At 40.9% G+C, this 22,025-nt stretch overlaps 1 protein-coding gene across 1 annotated transcript in view; it reads right to left on the bottom strand.

Moving 5' to 3' along the window:
* The window catches only part of LYST (lysosomal trafficking regulator), a 191,874-nt gene that overhangs the window by 120,618 nt on the left and 49,231 nt on the right, over nt 1-22,025 (bottom strand). Inside the window, exons 10-18 of the mRNA XM_066605399.1 lie at nt 20,900-21,108; nt 18,280-18,346; nt 16,757-16,866; nt 12,054-12,423; nt 10,246-10,387; nt 7,103-7,276; nt 3,456-3,616; nt 3,125-3,315; nt 87-332 (exon numbers count right to left, since the gene is read on the bottom strand). Coding sequence (XP_066461496.1) covers nt 87-332; nt 3,125-3,315; nt 3,456-3,616; nt 7,103-7,276; nt 10,246-10,387; nt 12,054-12,423; nt 16,757-16,866; nt 18,280-18,346; nt 20,900-21,108 — 1,670 coding nt within the window. The remainder of the gene's footprint in view (nt 1-86; nt 333-3,124; nt 3,316-3,455; nt 3,617-7,102; nt 7,277-10,245; nt 10,388-12,053; nt 12,424-16,756; nt 16,867-18,279; nt 18,347-20,899; nt 21,109-22,025) is intronic.

Below are 22,025 nucleotides of genomic sequence, written 5' to 3'. Positions count from 1 at the left end.
GCGAAGTGTTCACAAGCTGTCATTCAGTTGGTATGGCAGCCTCGGGCCTTGGGCCACAGATTTCAAGTCAAGCTAAAACAACATACCCTTGCAAAAAGAAACACAATTGATCCGATTCCTCCAATCTCATGCAGAACACTATGAATGTTCTTTTCATAACAAGGTTTTAATGTCTTCAGCGCCTGAAGATCCAAGGATTTGCTTGTAACTTCTTTTGTACTAAATGGTCTTTGAGTTGATGTGGTTTTCAAGCTTCCTTTCATCCTAATTACTGGTTCATAAATTGTGTAAGTTGCTGGGTTTTCCATGTCATACACAACAGCAAGATTTTCCTAGAGAAACACAAAATAATAGACCAATATTTAATCATATGCTCACTGAACTTCTTACATGGTAACTTCACGTGTATACCAGGCTGTGTATTGTACCTCTATCACAAGTCATAACTACAGGCTACTACTGACTCACTGCAATAATAATAGCTGGTTAGCTTTTGACTTAAAATGTAGTATTGTTAAAATAATTAATTTATAAACAAAAGAAAATGCACCAAAATTGTAAGAAATATCCCTTTAAAGTGTAACTCAGCCGAGTGTGCCCACTCCTCACTAGGTGAGGATGGGGCTGTAGACTTTCAAACGACACCTATATTCAGCTAGCGAGCAAAGACAGCAATTGGCAAAGTGCTTCAGCTACTTTGTTCTCACAGTTGGTGGAGGGCGCAGCATGTGGACTCAGCAATCAAAACTTTTGACATGTCCATATGACAAGCGAAAAGCTTTTGGAAAGTGCAGTTACACTTTAACTTCATCGGCTTTGACTCCATTTTGTCTCATATTATATTTCATATCATTTATTGTATGGTTATAATTCTGGTGGGTTATGGCTAGAATCCAATTGCCTGGAGGCAGACAGCTGAACACAGGGAAGATGTTTGGCAAGGGTCTTTAGAGAAGTAGCTTGTGAGGTGATCACTAAAAAGCAGGTAATCAGCTGGGTTATAGGAGGAGTCTGGGAAAGAGTCTAGGGCATGAGACTGGAGTTAGCAAGCAGAGCTTAATCGTAATAGTCAAGCAAAGGAGTAGAATTTCCATGCGAGTTTAAGTAAAGCCAAACAGGAAGCAAGATGGCTTCTGCAAGAAACAATATTGGCCATCTTGGTTAATGGCAAGTTTAAGGGAAATAACAGCTTCCAATGGTAAAGAGTACAAAATGCTGCAAAATATTTAAAAATTATAAAAACAGCCACTAGTGATCGATTCCTGAAATGGCAACAGAATCCTGTCATGTAAAAAGAAATCTCTGTGTCCAAAGAGCTCAATCACTCTTCCTAAAACAGTTAGAAAAGGAGCCTCATTTTTCTGCTCCGTTTACAGTAAGATAGAAAAAGTGCATCACCCCTTGGCCAAGTTCCACCCCAAAGCCATTCCTCAACTGAAAATAGACCAGATCAGCAGCATTCAGTGTAGAAGTTCTACAAGACTGTTTCAGAAACATGCAGAAAATCCTTCAGATTTATAGTGGAAGCTTATCACCTGTTCACGGTTATCATTCAGGTTTAGTGTTCCTTTAGGCCTCATGTCCACGGCTGAAATAACATTTTAAATCCGGAGCGAATCACCCACAGCGTGATCCGTTGGACACCCGCAGGTAATTAAATACCTGCGGATGATATTTTCCCCTGAGGCGCGGATTGCGTGTGCGGGAAAACCCCAGTAGCATGCTCCATTTTAGTGCGGGGCTCCTGCAGGCTGCTGTTGAAGCCTATGGAAGCCGTCCGGATCCACCGCACACCCGCAGCTGAATTCCTGCTCTCCAGCGCGTGAGAGCAGGTGTTTAAAAAAAAAAAAAAAAAATATAGAGTGCACAGCGCATGTGCGCGGCACGCCGGGCACATCCGCCGGGCCGAAGAAAGAAGATCCGGACGTGACGAAGGGGAGATCCGCAGCGTCCGGACAGATAAGTAATTCTTCTTTTAGGCCTCCTGTCCGCGGGAAAGGAGGGACCAGCTGCGGGATTCTACATGGAGAATCCGCGGCGGGCCTGATTTTCCCCGTGGACATGAGGCCTTAAACCTCATGCACAAGAACGTATTACAGCTCAATACAACTACTAACCCTGTCCCCAGGGTTTCCGTTAGCTGTTCGTTAGATTCTGTCATTTTGACAGAAAGAATTCTCATGCCAAGTTTACCAATGCTGATGTTATAGAGGCCCGAACCAAGCCTCCAACTTCAGTATACAGAAGTATAGAAAAAAATAAGTTAAATAAAGAACAATTTATTAAGAATTATGCTGCTCTCCCATAGCAAACTGGAGACAGATGTAATGCCTACATTATAAAGATAACTGCCCATACCAGTAAGATCAGGAGAGGCAGGGATTGTGTACACGCTGTCTGCAGATCTGAGAGCAGTGTGAGCAGGGAGGGGAGCCTGTGAAGACAGCCCCTCCCCCACAGCTAAGAAAAGTCTTAGGCCCCTTGCACATGACCAGGTTTGAATTGCAAAATCCGAAGAAGTCTCCTGTGCGGTCCTTCCGTGGCATTCCACACCAATTCAAACCATTGGAACATCTGCATGTTCGCTCACACGAGCTGTCAGTGACTGATATTCCGCAGCATACACCCTTTTTGTGCGGGCTCCGCACGGACGGCTTCCATTGAAGTCAATGGAAGCCGTCTGACCTACAGCCCTTCCGCAATTGACATTGCAGAAAGGTTGCGAGACCCGCGTCATCGCCTAGCGATGGCATGGGAAAATCTGTACTGCGCAAGCCGTCCGGACCATCTGCAGTATAGAAAAAGAAGACGACTAACATGTACGCAGGGCCGTGGGCTGCCGTTTGTGTGCAGGCAGCCTTAATGTTCAAGTTGCTAGACAAGCTGAATTACTAACAGCAAGCAGTGGATTACAGAGGGGTGGCACTTCAACCTTGATTTTCAGTGGCAAAACAAAAACAATTTATGAAGATTTATTACTAAATTGATGACACACACAGGCTATTTAATGAATATAAGATATCTAAAGAATTAGGTACGCTTTAACTACACAGTAATACACAACAGACTTAGCTAAAAAATAAAAATCACATACACTACACATCTACTGTGAAATTATACTTACAGCTAAAGAGGCTAGGTCAATTTCTTTGTTTTTCATAAGAAAATCATAAACCTTCTCATTTTGCAGGATTTCTTTTGATATGTACTTGCAATGATCAATAACCACATTTCCATGCTTACAAGTCATTAAGGAAGTAAAATCTGGGCCTCGACAATATAAATGAAATGCTTCGTCTATGCCAAGAACGGGACCTTGATATATGTAAAAAAAAAATAAAAAAATTTTATGACATATCCTTCAAGCAGAACATACTTTAGCATTCCCACTAAAATGAATAAAAATACTACTTAATAGCATTTTCATTTTTTCCAGTTTTATTATTAAATCTCACCATTAAAGAGGAGCAAGTTTCCCAAACATAGCTGTCCTCCTGAAGGAATACTGTCTTCCTGAGTTGACACATGATGACCAATCATACAAAATGTTCGATTGCAGTCAGATGAAAGGCTTCCTTTTCGGGGAGGATTATATTCCAGAGTAATCTCTGTTGTCCTGTTTAGTTTTTTGAAAATTTTTAAAACAAAAAAGGGGGGAAAAAATTTATGTAGCATAAGATAAGAATTAACAAACACCGTATAAATTGTTTTGGCAAAGGTGATTTGAGAAATCATATAAAATAGCAATTTAGCAAATTACTGCAGCGCAGTGTATCTAAATCATTTATCTGCTACTGCGGGACAAAAAAAGGAGCGCTTTGGTCTTTCACAAAAGTTAGAGATGAGGGTCTAATACATTCTATAAGATACAGAGAGACAAGAATCTCCAGAGAGGTGTGTTTTGTGCCTTGCACCTGAAGAGAGGCTAAGCAGTCGCCTCCAAGTCGATCATTCCCTAGATCTCTGTCTCATGAACATTAGCGAGCATTGGTGGGGTATGCAGCGCCATCTCTTATGGGTCACTGACTTCAGTCCAACATACATCCCATAGTCAGGCTCAGGGCTCGTTTACATCAGCGTCAAATTTTTAGTTCGGAATCTCTAGTGCTGAATTCCGTGAATTCGGAGAAATTAGTTAGGAATTTATTTTAAGAATTAGAAAAAAAAGGAATTTAAAGTATTCCTATTGCTTCTTTTTTCATAAATCCATATTAGATCTTAATATATTTAATATATTAAAATATATATTTAATCAAGTGCACTCAATATGTAAAAAAAAACCACGCTCCGGAGCCCAGAAAAATCAATAATCTGTTCTAAAGTCCATACATTTATTTGTGACACGGTTCGGCAGTACAATTCCGCCTTTCTCAAGCAATTACAATAGTCAAGTAAAATATATCTATAAATAAGTAGGGTTAGAATCTACTTACATACCCTTTCCTACTCCTGGAGAACGCCAGTGTGGATGCCATCTTGGTGTCACGGGGCGCCCACACTGGCGTTCTCCAGGAGTATACTGAAGCCTCAAGTAAATGTGAGTTTTCCAATTTGATCATCGCATGGAATCTATGGAACATATGCTTAGTGATGAGATCAATCTACCAAATTGAACAAACTTCTGGTTTCTGATCTTTAAGATACATAAATTCGCCACTTGGGGTTTGACTTGTAGCCTCTAATAGGTAAAGTCCCCTGGTGCAAGCACTGAGTCATGACTGACTCCTTGGGTAATGTTACATCGTGACATTTTCTAGGCGTGGGGATGTTTGCCATTGCCTTACCCAGTCATCTTTTTACCCCCCAGCAAGCTGGGTTCTCATGTTACCGACCTCGGAAGGATAGAAGGCCGAGTCAACCTTGAGCCGGCTACCTGAACCACACAACCTTCGTATATTGAACCTGCAACCTTCAGGTCGTGAGCGAGAGCTTAGGACCATATTTCTGCTGCCTTAACACTCTGTACCACACGAGGCTCATTAACCTCCTAATAGACTGTGCTTAACAAATATTCTCCACTCCTAGATATGATCGTTTGCTGCATTTAATTGCAAAGCTTTGTTTTTACCCAGTAGAGGAGCAAAATTATCAGAACCTTGGAAGAGGGTATAAAGTTACGTGAACAGCATTAAAACCTTTAGAACCAACATAATATCCACTCTACACATATTCAAAATTTATTTTTCAAGGAGTTTTTAGAATGTGTTGGGCATCTCAGACTTTACTTAAGTGAGACTTTTAACCACAAACATGAATTTTAATGTTTAACAAGGTGTTCTACTAGGATTGCACGAAGGTGCTCAAAATTCTAAGGTTCTGGGTGGCATTCTCAGAAAATGCCTGGTGTTTTCTTTCAGAAAATATAGATATAGAGGAATAATATAATTTTTCTAATTCATAAAACAGGATTTGTGGCAAGAGTGTTAAAATTGTTCTGGCAGAAAAGTGGCCAGTTGCCATATTCAGGACCCTGGACAGGGGGCCTAAGGTCTCCGTTTGAGAAGGGTTTCATTTGTTTCCAATATTTATGGTGGAGAATATAGCGTAGTCGACCTGTCTTTAAACTGGTTTTTTTTGGGAGGCAGTTGTCTTTTTTAATCCTTCCCGTGGCTTTTGAAGTTGCACATTTTCCATCCAAAAGCCTGGTAGACAGGCAGATTCTTCCACTTCTACTCCACCTCCCCCTTCACAACATGTAGTGTCACAGACAACAGTAAAGAGAAATCCAGTTGCTTCCACGGATTGCGATGAAGAACAACATTAAATAGACTATGAGCTAGACCATAAATTTGAGACCAGAAGCGCACTACCCGTGGGCAGGTCCACCAAATGTGGAGCATGGTAACTTGATTGGCTCAACCCCAAAAGCATGAAGAGGAGAGTCACTTGGTACATAATGCACTATCAATCCTGGCATCAGATACCACCGCATGAGCACCTTATAAACGGACTCTGGAGAGGTAATATTAATTGAACACTAAGAAACCAGAAGCCATATTCTATTCAAGGCAGCAGGATCCCCGTTTTGGGACAAACCTTGTTCCCCTGCTCAGACAAAATGGTGCTGAGAGGGGCACAAGGACATACATAGTGAGTAGTACAAGAATGAGATGAGGCCTGAAGAATATGGGTAATAGACAAAAATACGTAGATTTGCAAAATTCTTCCTCAGAATAAAGGTCTGAGTAGTGAGTATTTAGCTGAAAGCCGAGGTAGGATAAGTAAGAGGTGGCCCATCGAAAGGTATGGTTAGGCTTCAGAGGTTGAGTTCTTGCTGGAATAGGGAGATATTGAGGGAAACTGACTTATCAGGATTTATTGCAAGACTAGAGAAAGTCGCAAAAATTAGTTAAAAGTAATTGAAGATTGAGAAGAGAGATGTGGGGATGGGAGAGGAAGAGAACAATGTCATTTGCAAATTGAATTTAACTTATGGGCACCAGCCACCTCTATTCTCTAAATATTATTTGGGTCTTTCCATACCAACATAGCCAAGGGCTCGATAGCCAAAACAAATAGAATTGGAGACAGGGGACATCCTTGTCTCATTCCTCTCTCACTGGACAGAGGTGGAAGGGCTAGCATATAGAAGTAAGGTAAACCAATGTAGGAAATGTTGGCCAACACCTATTTTTGCAATATCAAAAGTTTTCTCCAGTTTGATGGCTCAGTAGGAAGCCTGTCTGGTCTCTGAATGGGAGAAAGAAATGTACTTGGATAGATCACAAAGATTTTAGATAGAAGGTTAATAGCCGTTTAGCAAAGAGAGATAGAACAGTAATTGATAGGATTTAAAGGATTCAGTTTGGGGAGCATATCAATGCCATCTATGATAGTGGTGGGACATGCCGTGCAAGAATCGCACATAGTGTAAAAACATGGCCACCAAATGTGGACCTAAGATGTCGACAAATCAAGTCTTAATCTAAGCATTTCTATTTTTGAAATACCTAGAAGTCACAAGGAAGAGGAAAAAAAAGCTGATCTACTAAAATCACAAGCATGCAGTGATCGGGACACTATCTGATTAAGCAAGCACCATGACTATTGGTTAAATCTTTTACAACAGGTAAAGAAAATGATGAGAAAAAAAGAAACATACCTTTGTCCAGAGACCCACAGCATTATTTTACTGCACACTTTGTTTTTACTTTCAAAAACTTCTTTACATGTAAAGACCAAATGCTGCCAATTTCCAGGATGTAAAATGTTCTCTTGCGTTTCAACTTGTGCCAAGGAAATCCATTTGGATTCATCACCTGAACTTGAGCACAGTCTGTAAAAATATAATGTAATGTAATTTGTGAAAAAAATCAAGTTGCTTTTTTTTCTTAGGGTCCATTTAAATATGGCAGATTTTGGTGCGGATTTTCAACAGCGGAAACATCTGCACCAATACCCTCACCAAAAGGCGTTGATTTTCATGTCGATTTTCCCACTGTGGAAAATCTACACCAAAAGCCACCTCTTGTGAACACACCTTAATTGCATTCATCATAACAATAATTCTAAAGTACTTTCTGTACATGATGTTAAGGGAATAAATCCTATTCCAGAAGATTTCACTGGTTTGCTCCAGATGGGTTATACTGAGAAGCTTCATGCATGAATATATGTACATCCCAGCATAGGTTTGGTGTAGGGACAAATTAAGGAAGGTCATATCTATAGGCCTCTACTGTGTAACCCTACTACTGCTTAGGTCTATGCTTGGGGAGTAGGAAAAATATACACAGTTTTAGTGCGAGAGAAGCTGCATATAATTTTTGCAAAGAAGAAAATCAATTGAGGCAAAATCAGTGGTAAATTTGAATTTATAACAATAAATTGATTTACCCTATCCAACCTTCTTCACCCCCCCTTTATGTACTCTCCCTCTCCCATTCATCTCAGCACCCCTGTCCATGTCTCCTCATTTTAGGTTTTTCTGCTGTATTCCTTTTGTTTCTGGCTTCAAGCCCCGTGCTACTCCATTCCAATAAATGGTATAAAATAATGTTACAAGATAATAAATAATGATAAATAATTTAATATGCACACACAGCTTTAGGCCCCCTGCACACAAGTGGAAATTCCACGGCAGGATTTCCAACAGAATTACCGCCCATGCCCCCTGGCATTAGAAAATGCAATCCTATGCACACAGCCGCGATTTGTCCGCGTGAAAACACGCGCGGCATTGCCCACAGAATTTCCACCTGTGCACGCTTCCATAGGATTGCATTAGTTTATGCAATCCATGCAGACTGCCGTGATTTGACTGCATGAAAACTCGCACGGTAAACAAATCGCGGCATGCTCTATTTCTGTGGGAGCCTCGCAATTTAGTGGGACTTTTATTTGCAACATTTCCTGGAAGTGTTAAATGCCATCTCTGACACTCCAGGCAGAGAAAAAGGCAGATACTGGTGGGGACTGGCTCATGCGTCTTCATGTATACTACCTGATTTAGAAAAATAAGGCTGGACCATTGTATAGGACAAACACTTTTACCTCGTGTCATCCCTATTTCCTCAGATTGTAAACTCCTGTGGGCCCACACTCCTATTTAACTCCTTAATGACGCGGCCCTTTTTTTTCCCCCATTTTCGTTTTTTCCTCCCCCCCCCCTTAAAAAAAATCATAACTCTTTTACTTATCCATCGACATCGCTGTATGAGGGCTTGTTTTTTGCGGGACAAATTGTATTCTTTAATGGTGATATTTAAGTGGAGTAAAATGGAAAAAAAAAAAAACGACATTCCACCATCTTTCAGCGCGTCTTTTTTCTACGACGCACAAACTGCAACAAAAACGACATAACTTTATTCTATGGGTCAGTACGATTGCTAAGATACCAAACTTGTATAGTTTTTTTTTACTATGCTATTTTTTTTCAAAGACATTTAATTTTTTTCAATTATTTTCTGCAGTCATTTTGTGAGCGCAATAACTTTTATTTTTCCGTCGACGTAGTTCAGCGATGGATCACTTTTTGCGGAATGTCCTGTAGTTTCCGTTAGTACTAATTCGGAATACGTCAGACTTTTTGATCGCTTTTTATTGCGCTTTCTCTGGGAGGCAGGGTAACTGAAAAAGTGCATTTCTGGCTTTCTTTTTTTTTTTTTTTTCGGACGACAATCACCGTGCGCGATTGGGGCTATTGCCCGCGGGTGTCAGCTGCAGAAAACAGCTGATGCCCGCGCTGTATGCAGGGAGGTCACCCCGCGACCTCTCTGCATACATACCCTGACGCTCCAGGACGTAAATGTATGTCCTGGAGTGGGAAGGGGTAAAAATAGTTCACTTTTTTTTTTCTTTTTATTAGTTTCATACGTATGCAATCTCTGATTTTGTCTGCACTTATCCTCAGTTCGGTAAAGTGCTGCAGAAATTTGTGCCAAATAAAGATTAGTAAAGAGTAAGTACCGGTACACTCTCGGATAACCTTTGAAATGTCAGACACATGTTATAAGTATTGATCAGTGGGGGTCCCGCTGCTGAAAACCCTGCTAGTTGCTAGAATGAGGGGGCTGCAGCGCATACCATGGTGCTGTGCCCCCTTCGCTCCTTACCAGCTTGTTCCGGCACCTGAAGACGGCATGCAGATGTGTATAGAAAGTTCTATTGTTTGATAAAGATCCAAGTGTGGCTAGGCTAGAACATGTGACGTGTATATTGGTATAAAATGCAGAGAAAAAGTGATGGTGATGCCAGCAACAGCTCAAAATAACTCTTCAGTTTACCAACTGCACTGAAAAATGAAATTTGTCATCTGACTTAACACAATGGGCTACAATGTCTTCAATTGCTTTATACTGAAGTAGACATTGTTGCAAAAGATGTGTTCTCTAATTTGCACAAATTTACTAATTCTAATAGACAGTGTAAACCTAGAATAGGCAGTCTAAAAATATGCCCAGTTTATCAGCGGTTCATGCTGGATGATACATTTGGTGTATCTTTAGACTGTTTAGTCGAAATTTACACCGCCCATTAGCGGACTTAGCTTGCATCAAAATTTTGGCACAAAGTTCAGGCCACACCACTTTCCAATAAGCCATGTCCCCCTTTGTGGAGCAGGGTCCAAAAAACATTCAACAAAGTAGAAGTCATGTAAGCCAGTGTTTTGTCACAAATAGAGTCAGGATCCTGGCGTATTTAGCTTAGCAAATCTGCCACATTGTTTGAACTTTATACAAAATTGCATAGCTACAGTTTAATTGTACTAATAGGCATAATATGAACAACATATTTGTAGATTACCTAAACGTAAAACGACCTGATGCAACATTGAGCCAGATTTGCATCATGAGCACCTTAGAGCCCAGGGAAAGCACATGTATGCAGCCATCATCTAAAAGTCGATCATAAGTGGAATAATCTCCTCCAGCAGTCTTGTCTACTACTGAAAGTAAAAGACAAAAAAAAAAAGAAAAAAAAACAACTTTTAAAATGGTTAAATACTACCAAGCAATAAAAACGGTATTTGATGTATCAGTTCAATATATGCTTCTGTAATCTAGTGCAGGGCGGATTTGGAAAACATTTTTTCAGTTGGTGAAGAAATGGTGAACATATCAGTTCATCACACATCTCAGAAAACCCACAGTAAGTCCACTGGGTTCCAATAATTAGGAAAAAATACCACACCATTTATTTCTACTCATGGACTTATAAGTAACAAGGAAACCATGGGGTTATCTCATTAGTAAAATCCCTGTCCACATGGCCTACAGGGGACTCATCTCTTAGCCAGAACAGAGAGATGACGCGAAAAATGGCTCTGGTAGATTCAAGTTAACTTGTGTACCATCTTCAGCTTCATCAGGCAATAGCTCATTGTTTCAGTGTCCTAAGTAGACCTGCAAATATGGTTTTGCTGTACTTGATGCAAGTGTTTAAAATCAGTACTGTGATTTGTACATTGATTAACTGGGTCTCATTTATCAAAACTATGTAAGTGAAAAAATGTATTTGTTGCGCATAAAACTTTCAAATAAAAGTTACCAATTTTCAGAAAAGTAAACTTTTGTCATTCTTTCCTTGAGCCCTTCATATACACAGTACCATATTAAAAGAGATCTCTGGTATTATTATAGGTTTGAAAGTGTCACAGGATGAACAAACCCTTTTTAAAGGAGTTGTTCCTTGATTAAATATTAATGTCTTAGTTTGGTGCTTAAGGAGGTTGTACAATAGTTACAGAGAATGGCGATTATTGCAGGAAAAGTGATAAAATAAAAACAGAACCTATAGCCACTAATTTAATCCTTTGTCTCTTCATCGCAGTCCTCCCAGCCGGGCACTAATGCTGCGGTGACATGCCTGTATTCCAATGTGACTGTTGCAGCCAATCACTGGCCTAATTGGGTCTCATGTTGTATACTGTTGAGGCTAGTGATTGGCCACCTGGGTCATGTGGACATACAGGCAAGTCACTACTGTAGTCATGTAAGCAAAGCGGGATAGATTGGACTAGAGATGGGCAACCTCATTAAGCCATGACTTTTAGCTCTTTCTGTTCACATAGTCATATGAGGGCTTGTTTTTATGGGATGAGTTTTATTTTTTAATGGCACTAATTTAGGGTATGTACAATATAAGATATTATTTACCTTTTTGGAGGGTGGGGAGTGAAAACCAGCAATTACACAATTTTTGGGGCTTTGTCTTTATGGATTTCACAATATTGTTTAAACGGCAAGGTAAGTTTATTATACAGGTCGTCAAATTTATGGTAATACCCAACTAAGAGCTTATGCCCACGAATGCCCATGGCAGAAAGTTTCCCACGAATTTGATGTGAAATCCCTTCCAACTCTGCATCAAGTTCATGGTAAATTCGCATCTTGTTACTTTCCACATCGGGAAATCTGCACATAGGATTGCCCATTAAAAAGGGCTAAATCCATGAGCAGATCCGCAGCCACACATTTGTATAGATGGAGCTCTGCTGCAGATTTCTGCCACAAAACAAGCCACACTGGATTCAGCTGTGCGAATATACTCTAAAACAGCAATATTAAGTTAAATTGCAAAATTAAAATAGGCCGTCTTAACACGTCAGATACCTGTACTTTGTGCTTGAAAAGGAAATTTGTTTTTTTTCTTTGTTTGTTTTCCTCTCGTCAAGCCTTCCAATTCTTGAACACACTCAAGCTTCAACCACAGAGTAAGACTGAATCCATCCGACATATGTGGCCAACAATTCTGGCCAACCAAAGGTATATGAATAGGTGCATTGTACCATGGAGAGAGCAAATGATCACAACTGAAATCTTTATTCTGCCATATTTTTGCTCTTCGACACAGTCCTGGAAATTTCTGTGCAACACCGCTTGTTCCAATTAAGTTCTGTTGCATAGGAAAGGTCAGGTGTTTGAGAGGAATCATGCCAGTGCTAGCCTCAGTGATCTTGAGAATTCCTTTTATAAGCATCTCCTAAAACAGTAAAATACATTTTATGCACTCAAGTATTAGTTTAAAAATGTACTTTTAGCAATACATCTATAATATTACTTGTACGAATGTTAATATATAGATCACATATATGCAAAAGTGATACATTTGTTCAAGTGTCTAAATGTGTCTGATACTAATACACTCTAAGGAGTAGTCATCAATATGGTATCCTAGGAACCCGCTTTAAAATTATTTACTTGTAGTTAAAGAAACTCTGTCACCTTTTTTCACCCCTCTCTGAGGGCAGCATAACGTAGTGACAAGCACACTGACTGCAGTGATACGTCTCGTTTGCATCTGTGCAGTAGTTTGGGAGAAACTTAAACGTTAGTAGCAGCACATGTACAGAGGATTACTTAAAGGGGTTTTGTCATTTAAAAAAAAAAAATTCTGTACTTACCTATTCCTCCCCAATCAGTCTCCTTACCAAATCTTCTCCTCGCTGAGCTTCTGCAGTGCCCCCGGGTCAGCTCACTGCACATCGGCCGGCCGGCTTCTTAGGAAGGCTGCATTCCTCACATTCTTCTTCCTGGCCGGTCAGTGAAGGAATGCTAATCTATTTCAAAGACAGCTCGCATAAACAGTCTCTGCAGTAGATCAGCACTTCCCCTGCTGGCCTGTGAACTGTGACGTAACGTACATTGGCTGGCAAGAAGACAACTGCCGACAATGTAGGTAACCTCACAGGAAACAGAGGAATCAACCCCCCCCCCCCCCCCCCCCCCCCGGGTGAGGTGAAGAATCTGGTATGTAGACCGACGGGGGAGGAATAGGTAAGTATGCAATTTTTTTTTTTTTATGACAGAACCCCTTTACAGTAGCCCTGGATATTCATGAGCTTCAGGCTAGTCCCAACCACCTCACACTTTTAGATAATTATTGACTGCTGTCTGCCTACTACTGTCCGTAGAGAAAGCTGCCACTCATTGACTGGAGGGCAGGGTGGACGTGGCTAACCTGCAGCTCATGAATATGCAGGACTAGTTCTGTGTTTTACTGCTACTAGTAAAATGAAAGCTTCTCCTAAACTACTGCACAGATCCACACAGCAGACATATCACTGCAATCAGGATGAAAGATACTACCTTGTGGTGTGCTCAGTGAAAGCTGCAAAATTGACAGATTCCTTTAAAGAGTGATTTCACATGACCGACTGAGTTTTACAGTTTGTTGCAAAATCATTTGCTCCAGATGTGTCCCATCCACTACATTTTTTGTTTATGATCTCAGAGAGCTCCTGCCATGTCTCTCACACGTTTTTAATTTAGATGTCTATCCGTAAGTTGTTTCAAAGTACCTTCTAGTGATACACTTACTCCATTAGGGTATAAAGATTGACTGGGTGCGCTGAGAGACCTGGAGGGTGTGCAGCTATGAGAGACTGTGGGCCTAGTCTATTTTAGTCAGATATGTGCAGAATGGACCAATAAATATATCTAATCCCTTAAAGAGGAGCTAAATCTCCCTAATAATTTTCTTTTTTGCTTTCTTCACATTCATCATGTTCTCCAGACTCCATTCAATCATTAAATATTTACCGTTTAGATTTTAAAATTTCTAAGGCCTTAGTCAGACGGGCTTTTTTTCGCGCGATTTGCGCATGCGCATGCGTCCGGCGATTTTATAAAACCATTGCTTTGCAATGGTATCGGACACATGAGCGCTTTTTATGCGCTCGTCCGATAAATTATAGAACAGAAATCGCAGATCGCACCTATCTGCGATCTGCGATTCCTGTTCTCTTCTCTATATGCGCTCAATGGGGCCGGCGGCAGCAGCGCCGACCCCATTGAGAACATATAGAAGACAAATCATTCTTCTCTGCCACAGCTGTAACAGCTGTGGCAGAGAAGAACGATGTTTGCCCATTGAATTCAATGGAGCCGGCAATACAGCCGGCTCCATTGAAAGCAATGGGCTGCCGGCGTGTGCGGGATGAATTGTCGGGAAGGGCTAAAATATATAAGCCCTTCCCTGCAATTCATCCAGAAAAGTGTTAAAATAAAATATATTTATATATACTTACCTTGTCCCGGCAGCCGGAGTTCAGCGCGGCCGGCCTGCAGTGGGTGTGAAGGGGGTGTGAGTGAGACCTGCCCCCTGATTGGCTCAGCACTGAGCCAATCAGGGGGCAGGTCTGACTCACACCCCCTTCACACCCACTGCAGGCCGGCCGCGCGGAACTCCGGCTGCCGGGACAAGGTGAGTATATATATTTTTTTTATTTTAACACTTTTCTGGATGAATTGCAGGGAAGGGCTTATATATTTAAGCCCTTCCCGACAATTCATCCCACACTCGCCCGCAGCGCATTGCTTTCAATGGAGCCGGCTGTATTGCCGGCTCCATTGAATGCAATGCGCTGGACAGCTTCGTCCCGTTTCTAATGAAATGCGGCTAGGAGCAGATTTTCGGGCACCGGTCACGCAATTTGCGGATGTGCATCCGTCATGCGATCCGCAAATCACGCGAAAAAACGCCCGTCTGACTAAGGCCTAAATGTATACTTAATTCTCTGGTAGCAGGACTTTGCATCTGTCTAACAGAATCTTGTAGAAGAGTGTGATACCCCTGCTCAGCCGGAAATTAAGCATAAATGGGAGGCAGAAATTGGTTACAAGATAGATGAGCAAATGGCCTTGGCCCTGGAGATGCCTAAATTGGTCCTACCCAACTATTTAGAACAAAACACCCAAGCTCGACATACTGCACCCAGCCTCCTTCACAACTACACTGCATAATTTCCAGCCAAATACTCCAGACACAGGCCTGCAGTTCAGCCTTTCATTTAATATGGGAATGCAGAAAATTAGGAACTATTGGTCACCAATTATTATGCATATCAAAATACAAATGCCAGTAATAAAAGAGCCTAAAAGCCATCTCCTTTTTTTAGACACGAATATACACTCTGCCACTTCAGGCTGAAATTTTCATTATAGCCAGGAAACACATTGCCATATTCTGAATGGACAAAGGAGTACCCATGCTCTAGGAATGGAAAACAGCAGTTACAGGGGTATTCCCATCATGGCAAGATATTCTCCTATCCACATGATAGGGGACGACTTACCCATTGAACGGCTGGGACCCTCAACGATCCAGAGAAATTGCCCCCGATGAAACCCTGAGGTTTGACAGCATGCTATTCAATTCAATGGGAACTGCCTAAGATAGCCGATCCCAATTCACCCACATTAATGGAACCCCTGGAGATGGTTGAGCATTTGAACCCTGCTATCCCATTGAAGTGAATGGATTAGTGGAGCCCATTTACAACCATGTCAAACTTCATGGTCAAGCTGGGGGCGATTTTCCAGTGGTCAAACCCCCACTGATAGGCAAGTTGGCCCTTATAGTGTAGATAGAGTTATTTTCATCTGGGCAAGTTACTCCCTAACATATCTATACCATAGCAGAAAGCCATGTATGCACTCAAAAGTCCTAATAAGGAAAAGGTGGAGTATATTGCAATAATAAAATGTAACTTTTACTGGTAATCAGTTAAAATACGGCACCCAACAAAAACAATAAATATACATAAAATATACAAGCAGATCAAAATAGCTTAACCATAACCATCATACATTGCACATAAAACGAAAAAAAGAACGGTCTTACTGGTTCCCAGATTTGGCAGTGAGGAAATCAATATACATCAGTAACAGCTGGTAAAAACAGAGTATCTTCCTCTGTAGGCCATATTTTAACGGATTACCAGTAAAAGTTGTGTTTTATTATTGCAATATACTTCAACTTTTCCTTATTAGCCCTATATTTTGGGGATTTGGTAGAAAGGGGATTGATTTGTGTCTATTAGTATAGACTCCTATCTTTTTCATTTGCACTCAGAGGTGCCCTTAAAGTTTACGGAGATGTGGAGCAGGTCTCTTGACTGTCCCCATACCCTGGCCCCACACCCATAACTGCAGAACAATTTATCATCTCTTGTAGTATTATATGCACTATTAGCCCAGATATATTTATATCACACAGCACACAGTCTTCAATGAAGTTCTGGGTTATCTTTTTTTGCTTTACCAACCTCTATTTATGAAAATGTTATAGGAGGAGATTACAAAAAGTTTTATTATGCATGCCATGGTGACAGATATGCTGTGTTTTTTTGTGTTCTCATGAACAATTTTTTTTCTTCATTGCTCAGGTATGCTCCTAGTTTGTACAATTTGTACTTAGCTTTGTGCTATGGAGTCCAACTGTATTTTGCATTTGTACTCCTTTTTTTCTATTCAATGAACGTTTTTAAAGAGAAATTTAAAAATTATACTAATTACATATAAGAAATACTTACACTAGGCAAAGTATTTTCCAGAAAAAAACGCAAGAGGAGAGCCAACTCGTCTGAATTTAAGCTGTGGCCCATCAATGTAACCAAAATGTCAATCAATACTTCGTGGCATTCTAAAAGATGGGTAAGAAAAGTTTGATTAAATATAATGCTCTGCACAAGGCTTTTTCACTCTTATATATATATATATATATATATATATATATTATTCTTCTGTAAGAGTGGCATATACTATTTTTGAAGGCCAAAACAGTCATAAATAAAAGCTCACACAAATACAAAGTAGATCTCCCAGTAGTAAAAGTTGCTTGGCAAAGCTGAGGACAAGTTATAATAAAATAAAAAGCACCCCTAATTTTGAAATCCTAAACCCCCCCTTTCAAACTGTGACATTAGCTCTATCTAGAGATGAGCGAGCACGCTCAGATAAAGCAGTTACTCGAGCGAGCATCGCTTTTCTCGAGTAACTGCTAAAGGGTCCGAGCAGGCTCGGGGGGGGGGGGCAGCGGCAGGGAGAGAGCTCTCTCTGTATCCCCACCGCTACTCCCCGCCATCCCCCCCAAGCCTGCTCAGACCAGTAAGCAGTTACTCGAGAAGAGCGATGCTCGCTCGAGTAACTGCTTTATCCGAGCGTGCTGGCTCATCTCTAGCTCTATCCCAATTGTAATTCCACTAACTAGGCCAAGCTCTATATCGAAGAAAATAAATAATGGACTCAAATATAATTTTTATTTTACTGTTCCTCCATGTGATAAAAATAATAATTTATATCTGCTATTTATTATTACATTAAAAAAAATCATATAAACAACGGATCGAGTAAAATGGCCATTTAAAAAAATACTGCAAAAAAACCTAACTTACACGGGTCAACAGTCTGGTAAACAACTGCACGAGTGCTGACATCACCGCTAAGGTCGTTAGCACTCGTGCAGTGCATTAACACAGAATGACTTCGCCACTAGATCGCAGGCTTCTCGCTCGGTGCATCATCTTCTGTGTAAAGCACTGAGCAGGGAGCGTTTACATGGAACAATAAGCCTATGATCCAGCAATGGTTTTTAAGCGGACTGAAAAGTCCGCTTAAAAACCTGTGAACAAATCGTGAGCAATTTAAATGGATTTTGAGCAATAATTCTTATGGGCCCTTGTAAATGACCCATTACTTGAAAACCATTTTTTTATGCAAAATGACACAAAAAGGCAGTTTAAGTCTCTACGTGCAGTTTTTTTATGCTATCAATGTTTGCATTAAGATCTTTGGAAAAAAGATTGATCTGCGCATTCTTTTTCATTGTTAAAATTAAAAAAAAAAAAAAAAAAAGACTATATTGCATATCTTTTTTTTGCGGCGCTCTAGAGCGCATCTGTCTAAATTTGAAGTTACATTTTGCCCTACAGAATCCTATAAAATTGTACAAATATCATTAGCCTTTTTCTTTGATTGAAAACATAAGAAATGCAAACACGATATGAGGTGGTTTTACAGGTTGTGTGTATACATTAAAATACGAGACGTTACTAACCCTGCACATCGGAATCATTGCTTGTGAATAGAAACTGAAATCCACTTAGCAAGGATTTAGTTGTTCCCTAAAGACACAAGAGAGAGCAAACACAAAATGAATTTTGAACTGTGTATATGAGAACTACATATGGTAACATTAAAGACAGGCTACATTAACATCGCTTTCAGAGATGAGCGAGCACCAAAATGCTCGGGTGCTCGTTACTCGAGCCGAGCTTTTTGTAATGCTCGAGAGCTCGTTTCGAGTAACGAACCCCATTGAAGTCAAAGGGTGACTCGAGCATTTTTCAGGGTGACCGATGCTCGGCACCCCTGCATTCTTTTTCAGGGAAGGGCTTTACATATAAGCCCTTCCCTGAAAAGCAAAAATGGAAGTGTAAAAAAAAATTTTTAAAAAAACCTTCCCTCTCCGCCGCTGCCATGTCCCACAGGGTTGCAGAACACATCTGCTGCGTACAGCAGATGTTTCCTGCATCCCCGCAAGGAAAAAGAATTCCCTGCTGCACCTGCCACATCTGTGACAGATGCAGCAGAGGAATTCTAAATTCCTGCGGGGAATAAAGGATTCTGACATGACAGCTGCAGTGGAGAATCCTGCTGCCGGCACCCCTGAAATGTTTTTCAGGGAAGGGCTTTAAATATAAGCCTTTCCCTGAAAAACAAAGGAAAGCGTAAAAAAAATAAAATAAATTACATACTCACCTACCTTCGGTGAGTCTTCTCCTGGCTGTCCCCAGCTCTGTTGATCTCAGCTATCAGCAGCCGGGGATTTAAAATCCCCGCCTGCTGGTAGCTCTGATTGTGATTGGCTGAAGCGCTCAGCCAATCACAATCAGAGCTACCAACAGGCGGGGATTTTAAATCACCAGCTGCTGATAGCTCAGCACTACAGAAACGGGGACAGCGGCAGGAGAAGCTGCTGAGTCCTGGCAGGTGAGTATTTTTTTTTTTTTACACTATTTCAAATGGCTTTTCATGGAGGGGCTTATGAAGCCCTTCCCTGAAAAGCCATTGACGACTGCCGGGGCTCAGCGGCGACTTCTGCCGCTGTCCCCTGTGCTATACTTCTCAGCTATCAGCAGCCGGGGATTTAAAATCCCTGACTGCTGGTAGCTCTGATTGTGATTGGCTGAAGCGCTTCAGCCAATCACAATCAGAGCTACCAGCGGGCAGGGATTTTAAATCCCCGGCTGCTAATAGCTGAGATCTACAGAGCCGGGGACAGCCAGGAGAAGACGCGGCTGAGCCTGGCAGCCGAAGGGAGGGGAGTATGTATTTTTTTGGGGTTGTTTTACCACTTTTCTTTGTTTTTCAGGGAAGGGCTTATATTTAAAGCCCTTCCTTGAAAAACAATTCAGGGGTGCCAGCAATAGGACCTCCACCGTAGCTGTCATGTGTGACAGCTGTGGTAGGGAATCCTTTATTCCCCGCAGGGATTTAGAATTCCTCTGCTGCATTTGTCACAGATGTGACAGGTGCAGCAGGGAATTTCTTTTCCTTGCGGGGATGCAGGAAACATCTGCCGCACGCGGCAGATGTGTTCTGCCTCCCTGCGGGACATGGCAGCGGCGGAGAGGTAAGTTTTTATTAAATTTTTTTTTTTTAACACTAAAATCTTTTTTTTTTTTCACGGAAGGGCTGAAAAAGAATGCAGGGGTGCTGGCAGACCATTGTTTTCAATGGAGCCGCAGGCAGCAGCCGCGGCTCCATTGAAAACGTGGGGAAATTTTTATTGAGCACCCCGTGGTACTCGTCTTGAGTAACGAGTATCTCGAGTAGGCTAATGCTCGGACGAGCATGCTCGCTCATCTCTAATCGCTTTGTTTCAGGCTTTCAATCAATCACCAATGCACTGTAATAAAAGAATAAAACACAGATAGATCCTGTAAAAAAAGGAGAAAACTGGTCATGTCAAAACTCACAAAAACTAATTGAAATTCGAAAGAACAGCAATTTGAATAATCCTTCCACAGATGTCATGACCCATTTTTATAATAAAAATGTGTGACCGTCTTAAAGGGGATATCCCACATACACAGCAGTAGGGACCTCCAGTGATCATGCATTTACCACATATCTTGTGAATAGCTGATCATTATGCATTATGGAATATTCCATTGGTTTCTGAGATTCTAAACTCAAAATTATTCTTCAGTGCCATTAGGACTTATTCACATGGATGAATTCTGCCCTGGATTTGGGCATGGATTCTCTGCACCATTTTAGCATTCAATGGAATGCTACGCAAATCTGCTCATTTGGCGTGGATTTTTCTACACAAAAATTTTGAAATCTGCCTTGAGGAGGTAAAAAAAAGTGGACTGACATATCAATTCTTTGTGCGGTTTCTGCACAAAAATCTGTGAAGCAACTGTGTCGTGCGACCGCAAAGCAGATTTGCCCCATCGACTGGGCCTAAGTAAACATGGGGAGATCCATGAATATCCACACCAGAACTCAGAGCCTTGGAGTTCTGTCATGATTGGAACTGTTAAATCCATATTGGAAAAATTGGACATAGATGTGACAGTGAAAACCCGGGTGAACATGTGCTTATACTCCAAATTCACTTTTTGTCTTCCTTAACGACATCATTTCAAAATAATTGCTTCACCTACTTGCTGAACTAGAAGCAAAATATTTTTTTTCCTCATCTTCAATATTCTCAAAAGGGTGTCGAAAACTCTCTTGACTAAGGTTGTTTGCGCCTGATGTCCAGAAAGTAAATTTAGCACTAAAGCGCAGATTTCGGGATACAGAAGTTCTCCGTTGGTGCACATGTCTAGTTGTATTGTGCTTCCCGATTCTTCAAGCTCTGTTTTGACTTCTACAAAAAAAACAAATGCAATAATTTACAAACATATTGGACATATTATTTCTTCTGTACTCTGGTCTTTTACTGCTCGCTGCCAGGGAAAAATCAACCACCTCTTCTATGGAAAGAAACAGCAGAGCACAACGGTAGATGGTGGCCGCGCCGAAAGTTAGTGTGTATGCGCTCCTGAGATACAAGCCACTAGATTTAGATGAAAGGAGTGCACAAGTGCCAGACTCCTCTGCTACTTCTTTCCATAGAAGAGGTGGTCTGTTTCCTTGGCAACAAGCAGTAAACAACCAATGGGCAGAGGAATCAATATCTAATATCTGGAGAACACGGCATTTTGCAAGTAAACATCTTATGAGTAAGCGCACGGTTTTGAAACGTCTAACACATCGGAAATTTTTACTGACGCAAATTTTGGCATAAACTAAACCAACTAATAGACGGTTTTAAAATTCAACAGATTTATCAAATCAGCATAGCCAATATGATTAATCATTTGGCACACTTTAAGACTGCCTAGCTTAAGTTTGGATTGTGTACCTTTTAGACTGTATTGACCCAATTGTTGGTGGTCAAGCTAATAAACAAGAGAAAGACAAAGGTATAATTATACATGCATGTGGCTCTGTTAATACTATGTTGGGGACCCCCTTGAAATGCACGTTTAAAGTGTCCTGCCAAACATGAGTTTGTGTGTGCAATCCTCTATTGAAGAGCAAAGTCAACTATTTTTCCAGTACAATTAGAAAAAAGAAATACAGATGTAAACCAGACAAACACATGCCTATAAACCAGTTTTTGCATACATTTGCCTAATGAAGTCCATAGGCACGCTGGCATAAACCCTAAGAAGTGGCGTGACATGATGTGAACCATTTGTAAACTGCATGAAGGATAAATTGCTATGGCAGATAACTTTT

Source organism: Eleutherodactylus coqui, chromosome 1, assembly GCF_035609145.1.
Source record: "Eleutherodactylus coqui strain aEleCoq1 chromosome 1, aEleCoq1.hap1, whole genome shotgun sequence".
Classification (NCBI taxonomy): domain Eukaryota; kingdom Metazoa; phylum Chordata; class Amphibia; order Anura; family Eleutherodactylidae; genus Eleutherodactylus; species Eleutherodactylus coqui.
Note: the sequence above shows the minus strand (reverse complement) of the source record. Positions and strands in the feature narration are given on the sequence as shown.